This window comes from Aspergillus saccharolyticus (assembly GCF_003184585.1).
Source record: "Aspergillus saccharolyticus JOP 1030-1 unplaced genomic scaffold BP01scaffold_11, whole genome shotgun sequence".
Lineage (NCBI taxonomy): Eukaryota > Fungi > Ascomycota > Eurotiomycetes > Eurotiales > Aspergillaceae > Aspergillus > Aspergillus saccharolyticus.
In genome coordinates, this window is record NW_020290621.1 from 432,059 (window position 1) to 442,885 (window position 10,827).

A 10,827-nucleotide genomic window follows, 5' to 3' on the forward strand; every position below is an offset into this window, starting at 1 on the left:
GGGGCTTGGCTCGCTGTCACTACCGTGGCATGCCTTAGTGGGCGGAGGGGGGCAGGGGGGAGGGGGGAAAGGGTTCTATTGGAGTGAACCCTCACGTTGGCCATGATCTAGCATGGCTATCGTAAACCCTGAAGGCTGCTGGTCATGCTCGCCCTTCCCGCCCTGCAGGTGAGACGGTGGCGCATGGTACGAGGTGCGCATTCTACGTAGCTGGTGAGGATGAGGGCTTCTCAAGTCACACGCCGCTCGCTTAGTGAAAGAAGCCTTTGCTCGTAGATTGACCGCGAGGTCCATGTCTCTCGTCATATCATGGTCATTGAACGGACTCGTGCCATGCGAGTGGCACACGAGGACCCGTAGGTACAGAAGTCTCTTTACGCAGCCATGATCAGGTACTAATGATGTTCTCTCGAGACAGATACCCGAAGCATTGACAAGCTCGGTCTATTCCCTGCGTCGATTCTATCTTCACTGTGCCTGTTGATGCTCTTTCTCGTTCACCACTCAGCCAGCCCTCCACGTCTTCTACAGCGTCGGTGAACCGCAATTTGCCATGGCATGCAATCCAGCTGCCTAGATCTGTAGCTCCGCGAGATCATTGTGCACCGGACCCCGGACCTGCAATGCTAGTGCAACTATGCAACCTAGTGCGCTGAATCTTTACGCGTATCCAAGTCCACTCCTTGCAATATAGCTCTGGCTACTGCCGATTTCCGTCTACATCCATATCCGGCACGTCCTGTTCCTGATCCACGCAATGCGCGTCTGCTCGTGGACTCCGCGAAGCCCTCACGACGCGGGGGGGTAATGACGGGGCTGGCGTCGCTCATTGTGGGGTGAGTATGATCGCCAGGGGCACTGTTGCATTTGGCAAGACTCAAGCTGACAGGACTATCGTCTGAAGGCTGTTGATGGCATGGAATGACCGAAAGACGCATGCGGGTTCTATCGATAAGCAAGAGACCCGGATGCATCTCATTGCATTCTCGAAGCGACAGACTGCTTCGCTGTCCACGCGGATCGACCTCGTGTCATACCCAGCCACAACTATATCGCCGATGCCCACACATACCGACGCGTCTCTTGGGTGGCGGAGAGCCGGCGTGATGTCGACTTGCCCTGACGAGGAATGCGGCGGAGGCCATCCAGCCCTTATCGATGAACATTCCAGGAGAGGGCAGACTGCTGGACTAACCCTTATCGCATTCGTGGCGAGTGGCGAGGATTCCTGGGGTTGTCTTGCCGGGCGTTGGAATGTGAGATCGCGAACCCGCGTCGACTGTTCAGGGGAAGAAGAGTGCATGCCGAGTCTCAGATCAGTCTCTGAAACGAGAAGCAGATGCCGGGTCGTGTCGAGTTGTCGTCTGTATACCTGTAGTGTAGTGTGTGTTGAAGATATCTGAATCAGAGACGATGCTGGCACCAGCGCAAGCCCAGCCTCCCATGAAATTTCCCAATCAGCCCAGAAGAATTCCGAATAGATCGGCTCATCGCGTCAAGATCACGACCGGCCACCCGACCGATGCTTAGGAATGTGTCGGAGCGAGCAATTGAAGCAGCCGAGTGGCATTGCCCCGCGACTTTTTTTTTCCCCAGCCATCCACATTCCAGGGCCGGGAGAGTCTTTGGTCCAGCGCTTTTCACGACGATCCAAAAACTATATCTACCACGATGTCGTTCGCCTTCTGCATCATCATCATCTCATCATCATCATCAGCATCATCAGCATTATCACAGAGTCTAATCTCCATCTCAACCCTCAGTTTCCTGCTCACATCCACAACTCAATCTCCCAACCAACCAACCAACCAACCAATCAACCAATCAACAATCAATCACAATGGCCATCCTCGCGAAGACTTCTTCCCTGGCTTGCTTCCTCATTGCCTGCCTCTTCTTCTCGTCTCTCATCCAGGCACTTCCCGTCCCTGGCTCCAAGGCTCCAGCGGGGGTAACCTCCTTGGCTGCACGCTCACCGGTACGGATCCATCCCGAGAATGATAGTAAAAATCCTATCACAGCCCAACTAACACCACCACCACCGTTACAGCGCGAAATCCCCTCCGACAGCGATGACAACGGCATCCTGAACGGCCTCCTCGAGGCCCTGGGCCTGCCCAATCTCACCAAGCTCAACCACTGGAAAGACCTCAACGAGCCAAAAGGCTCCCACTCGGACCCGGACACCGACACCGACACCGACACCGATCCTGATACCGAGACCGATCCCGAGACCGACGCAGAGGCAGACCAAGACCCTGAAGAAGAAGAGTCGCCTGCCGAGGAAGACACCGAGGAAGACACCGAGGAAGACTCCTCCCCATTCACCGATTTCTCCGCCGACACCGACTTTCCCACCGAGCCAACCGACTCCTCCGACGCAAACCCTAACCCTCACAACCACTTCTCCACCTCCTCCTACAGCAACCCTTTCCTCCCCGATACCTTCAAAAACAACTTCAAAGACTCCCTCAAGGACTCCCTCATGAACTGGCGCGATAACTACACCCCCTCCGTCGACGACGGCAACAACCTCACCCCTACCGTCGACACCGCCGATGATCTGACCGAGACGGACGCCGACCAGACCAACAACAACAACGGGGCGTTGGCGGATGCGGCTTCGAGCGCCTCGACCATGAACTCGGAGGATCAGGGTCAGAGTCTCCCCCGGCCGTCCAAGAATCCTCAGGGGTTCGTGTCTGGGTTGACGCAGCGGTTGGAGGATACGTTGAAGGCGGCGTTTGATAGTCAGGATGAGTTGACGCTCTTTTAGTCTGCTTTGTTTGGGGGTTTTGTTCTCTTTTTTGAATGGTTGGTGTTGAATTGCATTGAATTTGGGTGTTACTGGTGTTGATTTGCTGATTAGGCGTTGGGATATCGGAGTCTGGGATTATTTCTGTCTTTATTTTTTTCCCGCCTTTTGGGCTATCTGGGTGTGTGTGGTTGGTGTTTGGAACAAAAGATCGGAGAACTCAGGGTTACTAGTTTATCGTGAGGGATTGTTGGCTTTGGATGGTGGATGGACTTGTAGTATAGATAACTTGCATAGATAAGATTCTGATAGATAATAACAGAGCAGTCTGACTTAACATTTTTCTGGTTTCATCTTCTGCAGTTCTTCTCGTTGTTTCTGGGTATGTTCCTGAGGGATGGATGTTCTCACATCGTCTCTCAGTAGATTGTAAATGGATTAACCACTTGCAGCATGCTCACCATGTCTCCAGAATCGCACAGTCTACAATACATTTATCCACGGTCATGCACAGTCAACGCAAGCATTACGGACATTATTCCATTCCCGACCGGGACACAACCACGGACAGCATGCCTCTATGCAAAGAACAAAATTGGCAAACGTGATTCTATCAGCACAGCAGCACAACAAAGATGTGGCATATATCGAGTCAACCATATACATATACACACAGGGAGACACACAAAAACACGGGGGAATCAGAAGCAATGCTGATTTGACACACACAGAGAGAGACAGGAAGAGATAGTACTAGGAGGTATCGTAGGCAACGACTTTAGATCAACAATTGGCGCTAGATGGATGGGTCTACAGATTAGACATAATATAGAGCGGTAGATAACAAGCGCAGGAAAGAGAGTGCGAAGAACGGAAGAAAGAGAGAGAGAGACAACGCGGCGAGCTGTACAATCCATCCATAGCAGATAGATCGGTGCGGTCAAGGAGAGAGAGAGAGAGAGAGACTTTTTTACACGGGACACCTCCGAGGAGCCGGTGATGTAAAGCGGGGTCGAGGGGAACCAGAGAGAGAACGGGAGCAGAAGGGCTGGAGGTAAATTGACGGGCACGTGGATTGACGAAAAGGCCCAGGAAAGTGCCAGGCGGTTCATTTGTCGCCGTTCAAATTCAACCAGCTCATATCGGAATTCACATTGGCTGTTTGACCGCCTCCACTGTGCCCCGGTTCGTCGTGTTCCGGCATCGGTGCCAAACTGTCCGGAATGAGAATGCTGGATCCACGGTGGTTGTAAGCGCTGGAGGGGTCGAGCCGGGAGTCGCCATCGGAGGGCATGGCCATGGAGGGTGCCATGGAAGGCGCACGGGTGCTGGGGTTGTAGTAGCTTCGACTGTAGGTGCTGCTGGGAGGTCTCCCCATCCAGCTGCGGGATTGCCAGTGCGGATCACTCTCCATGTCGTCGTCAATGGAGGATGCGGTCGAGATGCGGGCGGACTGGCTTTCCGGGATGATCATCTGTCGGCCCTCTGCGGAGATGATCGACGATGCATGTTCGGTAGTGGGACTGCCGCTGATCACTTGTCCCCCGAGGGCTTTGGGCTCGTCCAAGAATCCGAAGTTCAGGGGCGCCAGCTTGATCGGCCATGCGGTGCTGCTCGAGTCAGTCCGGTTGCTCCGCAGCCCCGAAGCAGGAGGCTGGAGCGTTGGTGGCTGCACCCCGGCCAGGTCAGTCGCACTGTTATCTTGGAAGTACCGACTCCACCCTTCGTTGGTCAACCGATCGCCCGGGCGGCCACCGGGGTTCAGTTCCTTGACCGACAGTTCCTTATCGAGGGCAGCGCTGGAGTACGCACTGGGCGAGTACGTGCTCGGAGAAGGGTCGGGGGATTGCACAGTCACCAGCGGGCTCGGCTTCAGCGGACTCGTGTTCTGTCCGTAAGGAGGTCGTGCTCCGGCTGATCGGGGGGTCTTTTCATCGCTCAGTGAACCCGAGAAGATCGCCAGGGAGTCCACCGACGCGGCGGCCATAGGGGCGGGACTTTTGGCCATGGGATACGCGGATTGCGCCAAGGGCTCCACGCCCCGGTCCTGGAAGCTCAATCGATCTTCTTTGTCGCCGTTCTGGGCTTGTTTCATGATTTGCTTCTTCCGTTTGATCCACAGCAGAATCAGAATCAGGATGAGTCCTACGCCCAGAATCGCGCCAAGGGTAGCACCCACAATGGCTCCAATGTCGCTGCCGGATGAGCCTCCGCTGGCAGCGGCGCTGGATGAGGTGCTGGCGGAGGAGCTGCTGTTCGATGCAGTGGTAGCTGCCGTGTGGGTCATGGACCCGAGGATTTGCTGCTCTGACGTCTTCTCCCCATAAAACAGCTGCGTGGTATTGACCCAGCTGTTGGCCGTTTGGTTGAAGATGGCCAGTGAATCCGTGCCGCTTCCGCTGGAGATGACGACTAGTCCGTCTTCACCTTGCGCGAGCGAATAATTCTGTCTCGTCGTAGAAGAGGCCAAGGTGCTGGAATAAGTTGGGTAATCGCTCAGAGACACCTCTCTCCTTTCCTTGCTGGACGAAGAGCTGGCCGCCAACGTGGTTGCAGGGCTAGCCGGCGTGCCTCCTGGCTTGACCAGCTCTACGCTGGAGACTGTGTTGGGTGAAACCGCCATGTCAAAAGCCTCGAGGATCATGGTCCCATTCGTGCCATCGAGCAGCGCAGCCTGTACATCGCTAGAGAGTGCATTGGCCAGGGTTATGTTGGAATCATACCAACCACTGGTCGGGTTAAACAGATGAACGCCCTTGGGGGTAGTCGTGCCGCCTACCAGGACTGCTTCGCTATCGCTCCAGGGCAGTAATACAGGCAGCCAGGCCGGAGATGCATTCGTGGCCGTGTAGGAGTCTAGGAGGTAGGGAGCCATGGCGTGCGCGACAAAGGTATCTGACGAGGCAACGGCTTCGTAATCGGTATGGCCGCCGTATACCAGAATGCTGGAAGAATTAGAAAGATAGACCGCCTGGTGTCGAGTTCGATTGGCCAGGTCTCCGTGAGGAAAAGAGGTCCAGCTCCCGTCTTGAAAGGAATAACGCTGTAGGCCTGATAGATCGGAGCCGGAACCGGAACCGCCCACCACGTACAGCGCATGCTTGTCTTCATCCCCATCAATCCCACCCGTGACACACGCCGCATTGGAGACCGGCTCTCCCATGGTTAAGTCGGCCCATGTCGCATTGCGTTCGAGGGCGAGCGAGACAAATCCAAGGGCAGAATAGGCGTAAAGAGTGTTGTTATAGATGACAGAGCAATGGCCCTCCAAGTCCACAGGGGGCTTCGGAGCCAGCATAGCGAGCAAATGAGTGTACGGCAAGAAGTGAGGATGTATTCTTCGAATTTACCAGCCGAAGAAGGTGAAAGAATGACCAGCCGTCCTAGGTCAGCACGCAGGCGCAGGGACGAGGACGGAGACGATTTGGGGGAGGGGAAGACTGCCGGAGCACTATCGCATGGTCGAGGGAATGGCGGGTGATCGTCTCGGACGAAGTGTACTGGAGAAGCCGGCGCAGACGGTCGCGATCGCTAGTTTGCGTCCCAGCTAGGTGGATGACGGTTGGTGTGAGGAGATGCGCGCACACGGGACCTGGGAAGTTGAGGACGAGACGGAGCAGAAGAGCACAAACGAATGGCAACCTAGCAGCGCGTGGGTCAATGAGCCAAACGGCGCTGTCAATTTTCAGGGGCGAAAAGTAAAGCCGGATGCACGATATCAAATCGGCAGAGGTGAAGGAACGTAAGCGACGGGGAGGGTCGAGGGAGGGGGGATAGCGAGACAGCAACGAACGAAAGAAGGGAAAGGAACAGGTCAGGAAGCCAGCAGGGAGCAGCAGCAAAGGACGGAGGGAGGGGAGGAGAGAGGAGAGGAGAGGAGGGAACAGCCAAGATCAGGAGAGGGAGGCTAGGGAGAGCGAGTGTGTGGGAAAGAGAGTAGGACTCCATAGAGAGAGTGTCTGGGCGAACAGTGGAGGATGAAACGCCGGCGGGCAAGCTTAGACCAATACTAGCCTGCGTGCAGAGCAACTTACCGGTGGAGCTGCAGCATGCATTCAGAATGTGGACTGCCAGGTCCCGGTCGGAGTATACACTGATGGTGCTATTGGACGTGTCAGAAGATATCTCCAGCACGAGTGACCAGCACGTTCTGGTGGTGGAGGAGGAAGTGGTGGTGGTGGGCGCGGCGTGTTGAACGAGCGATGAGAACGAGGAGTCAACAAAGTCGCCTCAAAAAAAAGGAGGAAGAGGGCCAGGAGAGCCACAAGGAGCAAAGAAGGACGGAAGGGCTAAGGTCCAGGGGAGTGTCTGGCTGACGAGATGCAGCAGAAGACGTTAATTGAGTTGGAGATGATGCTGTGAGGAGGAGAGGTTGGGATAAAAACAGAGGGGGGGGGGGGAATCCCTTGGGGTTCTTTTCCTTCCTCTTCCTGTGTGGTTCCTGCATTAAGAACTGCATGATACACATTCCTGCAAGGACACACTCTCGCTTTTACTCCCTCACTCAATTGTTTGACAATGGCTAAACTACACACTTTCTACAACTCCCCGAGTACAGTCAGTCTACACGGTGGCCCCCCAAGTTCTCATTCAGGGGGTTGGAGAAAGTGATGAGAACCAGCCGATCGCAATGGCCTCAAATATGAAGCCAGAAAGGCCATTGATGGACTCACCACCTCGGATTTGTTCTGGGGGTAGAATCAGAGAATGAGATGTCTCCTCGGACTGATCTGTATCCAACGACAATCGATTGTGTTGTGACCTCAGGTGAGGTTTTTTCTCTTTTCTGCTCTTGTGTTTGTTTTACCACTTTTTTCCTTTTGAAGGAGTGGGGGCGGCTAGTCAGGAACCGGTGCTGCACGAACAGGGATGACGGGCAGATTAATCTCCATCTGTTATTGAATTGAATTGATGTCTCGGATGATTTCTACGCAGTAACGAAGTAATTCTCGGTGGTGATCGTTCTATCTCTCACCTAATATCCTCCTCCATCAAGCCCTCAACCTACAACTCGGTCGCAACACATGTATCTCCCTCAGGGTCTGTGCCTCAGAACATCGGCTTATCTTATCTATTTATAGAGAGTATTTATAGAGAAAGTAGAAAACCGTTTCAGCCAGACTTTGACCCACTCACCACCTCCAGCCTGACGTAATTTGCCAATGAGAAGTTGAAGGGGGGGGGGGGCTGCCTCAGGACACGAGGGACATGGCTTATAAATTAAGTACTTAGCATAACTGATCAACATCAACCCACTACACAATTAATCATGTACATATCCAGTTTCATATATAACTAACTAGTAGTACCCCATACTTACTCTCCTGCCTCACACCCTACTCGGCCACCCGCAATACTTTTCCCTCACTCCCCGCAGCTCCTAACATCCACCCCCCCCCCCCCCGCCAACCCTCCCTACCCCCAGATTCTCACATCATCCAAATCACCAGTCTTACACGCCTCATCCAGCCAGTTCCCCGTCACATTCCGTACCGTACTCCCCTTACCAAACTCCAGAATCGACCCTCCGTCCACCGCATCAGCATCAAACGGCACCCACCCCACCGTCTCCGCCACCGAGTTGGCATCCTTCAGAAACGCCAGGAAGTGGTCCTGCATCGCTTCGGATGTGCGGACCTCGAGGTCCGGAATCTCGCCGACCTGCTTCATGTATGTCCCAAAAATCATGAGGAGGTCGGAGGAGTGGTAGGCGCCGAGCCACGGGGTCGGCGAAATGTTGGTAAAGTTCCCTGAGTGCGTCAGTAGAGTACATACCTATCTATTCATGTGACGAGAATGAGTGGTCGGAGTTGGTCCCGCAAGACAGTGGCAGCAGACTTACCTGCCCAGAAATATCGATACGTATCCAGTTCCAGCGCCTTCCGCAGCGCTGCATCCGATACCGCGGCGCAGTTCCATTCCATTTGCGTGATGGCCGTCGCTGTCAGGTTCGTGCTGGACATTTCACGGTCCACATCAGAGCGAATGGCTGGCCCTCGGGCGACTTTCCCAGAAAGATAGCGCTGGGTCTCGTTGGCGAAGATGTACTTCTCATCCGCTAGAAATCGATGGCGTGTTAGCCGAAGGAGGAGGCGAGGGAGAACAAGAAAGACTCACGAATGTAGTTGCTGAATGCAATCGACGGGGAAGCGTTGTAGCGGTTTATGAACTCCGAAATCTGCACCCAGGAGATTTGACGCATGCACTCCAGCTCGGCCTGAGCATCGGTGCCGTAGTTGCAGCCCAGAGCTTTAGCGACGATGTCAAAATCTTGGTAAACGTCGTCGGTGGCGGTGAGGTCGATCGTGACGGACGGCGGCTGGGAAATGATGCCAAACTTGGCGGCTAAGGGGTCATCAGGAAAGGCGAGGGTGTACAGATGGGTTAGGGCTGCGCCTTGGGATTGGCCCCATAGCTGTGGTGAGGGTGGTGTGAGACTGGAAGCGGTGGAACGATATAACTACGGTAACTGAAGGGGCCAGCTGACCATGATGTTATCCTTGTTTCCTCCGAAGGATTCAATGTTCTCATAGACCCATTCGACCGCAGCACGCACGTCGAGTAAGGTCAGTGATGTTTCATCCAGAGCTCGAGATTTGGGATCTGGCAGAGGTTAGCGTCATTCATCGAGTTTCCTTCTCGGGCTGGACCAACTCCCGAATATGTTGACTCTGTAGTTCATTGTGACCACTATATGCTCTTGAGAACGCGAGACCCACTGGGGGGGCAGCTGAGAGGGGATCGCAATGCCGCCAGTCACACCGCCACCGCCAGTCACAAAAAGTGCTACAGGGAGGTTAGAATTGCGGTCTGCTGATGCTGGAGTCCAGATTCCTAGGGAAAGGCAGTCTTCTGCTGTCGACCAGGCGGTCGAGCCCTGGATGCGCGACTCCCCGAGATTGTAGAGCAATGCGGTTGGCGAATACTCGGTCCAGATGCTGTCGGAGCTGGAGACATACTGCGGGCAAGCTGGACCATATCTAGTCGAATCAATTTTGCGAGTGGTCTTCTTCAATTTCTGAGGGGGTGCCCAACGAAGATCTCCTACAGGTGGCTGGGTGGACTCAGTCACCCTCTACCTCAATCCACAGGGGCTGACCATACCTGAGCATAAGGAACAAGCAAGAATTGGCGCACGTCGGGATAAGTATCATTCAGCATGCCAATGAAAGTCCCCGTCTGGGTCTCAACCGTGAGATTGCTCCAATTCGACAGAGTTCGGGGCTGCTCCCATGTCAGGTTCGCATAGTAGGCAGGCTCTGACTCGGCGCAGGCAGTGGCTGCCAGAGCTAGGACGGTATAAGAGGTCAGAAGCTTCATGGCAACAGTGAAGACCCAAGGGTTCTGGTATGCAGTCGTCAAAGAAGGACGGACAGACACGAGAGAAAGAATCGAGAGGCACCGCCTGTCAATTTATGTGCAAGAGGTGCGACCCCTCACTTGCAGAGCCGAAGCACGATCGAGCAATGGCTTTGAAGAACAAAGCATTGGCATACCCAGCCCGTCATGCCCGAGGGGCATAAAGAAATCCATACGGTCAGGGTGCTGCGATAGGCTCGGGTAAATCTACAGCCTTAGTAAAGTCGCTAGCAACTTCTTCGTTGCCTTCATTGGATAGGCGTGTCCCCGAAAAGCTGTGGGGGGGTGGGAAGTGGTGGTGTGGGGAGTTGAAAAGAGGAGAAGAGGAAGTCGAGGGGAAATGGAGATTCCCCCGCAATTGTAGCTTGGCGAGTATGATTGATTCTCTCCGAGGACCGCAACTTGGAATAACTTAGGAGCAAACAGACTAGAAGAAATTAAATGAATATAGTGTGTGAATTATCTCAAGTATCACCAGCAGCTTCGAAGCAGGCTGGCTGACTTGAGGCATTATATGGTCAGATCAAAATAATGCTTGAGAGAGATACTATGCTTATACCGCACCCATCAGGCCATAGACAGGTAGCTTGACATGACTTCTTAGTGGCTGTATCCTTTCCCCAGCCAAGGCACTGTATGGTCTGAGACTCGGTCCCTCCACTCCAGGTAGACAGGTGTGTGTATCAAAGAACATAAAAAGGAAGCAAGCATCA

The 10,827-nt window shown here is 54.2% G+C and overlaps 3 protein-coding genes across 3 annotated transcripts; 1 reads left to right on the plus strand and 2 right to left on the minus strand.

Moving 5' to 3' along the window:
* The first annotated feature begins 1,713 nt into the window (after positions 1-1,713).
* Positions 1,714-3,094, plus strand: BP01DRAFT_26155 (uncharacterized protein). Its single transcript, XM_025571302.1, has 2 exons — positions 1,714-1,978; positions 2,051-3,094. The coding sequence occupies exons 1-2, from the start codon at positions 1,841-1,843 to the stop codon at positions 2,774-2,776; spliced, it is 864 nt and encodes a 287-aa protein (XP_025432215.1). The 5' UTR covers positions 1,714-1,840; the 3' UTR covers positions 2,777-3,094.
* Positions 3,095-3,667: 573 nt separating this feature from the next.
* On the minus strand, positions 3,668-6,243 carry BP01DRAFT_26158 (uncharacterized protein). The gene has a single exon (XM_025571303.1). The coding sequence runs from the start codon at positions 6,051-6,053 to the stop codon at positions 3,864-3,866; it is 2,190 nt and encodes a 729-aa protein (XP_025432216.1). The 5' UTR covers positions 6,054-6,243; the 3' UTR covers positions 3,668-3,863.
* Positions 6,244-8,170: 1,927 nt separating this feature from the next.
* On the minus strand, positions 8,171-10,075 carry BP01DRAFT_294226 (alpha/beta-hydrolase; the record flags this gene model as incomplete). The annotated part of the gene is made up of 6 exons (XM_025571760.1): positions 8,171-8,505; positions 8,598-8,813; positions 8,873-9,170; positions 9,243-9,358; positions 9,410-9,809; positions 9,860-10,075. The coding sequence occupies 6 exons, from the start codon at positions 10,073-10,075 to the stop codon at positions 8,171-8,173; spliced, it is 1,581 nt and encodes a 526-aa protein (XP_025432217.1).
* Positions 10,076-10,827: the final 752 nt, after the last annotated feature.

Coding starts and splice junctions, on each gene's coding strand:
- BP01DRAFT_26158 (XM_025571303.1), bottom strand. CDS start 6,053: ATGCTGGCTCCGAAGCCCCCTGTGGACTTGGAGGGCCATTGCTCTGTC.
- BP01DRAFT_26155 (XM_025571302.1), top strand. CDS start 1,841: ATGGCCATCCTCGCGAAGACTTCTTCCCTGGCTTGCTTCCTCATTGCC. Junction 1,979..2,050: donor CCTTGGCTGCACGCTCACCG/GTACGGATCCAT, acceptor CCACCGTTACAG/CGCGAAATCCCCTCCGACAG.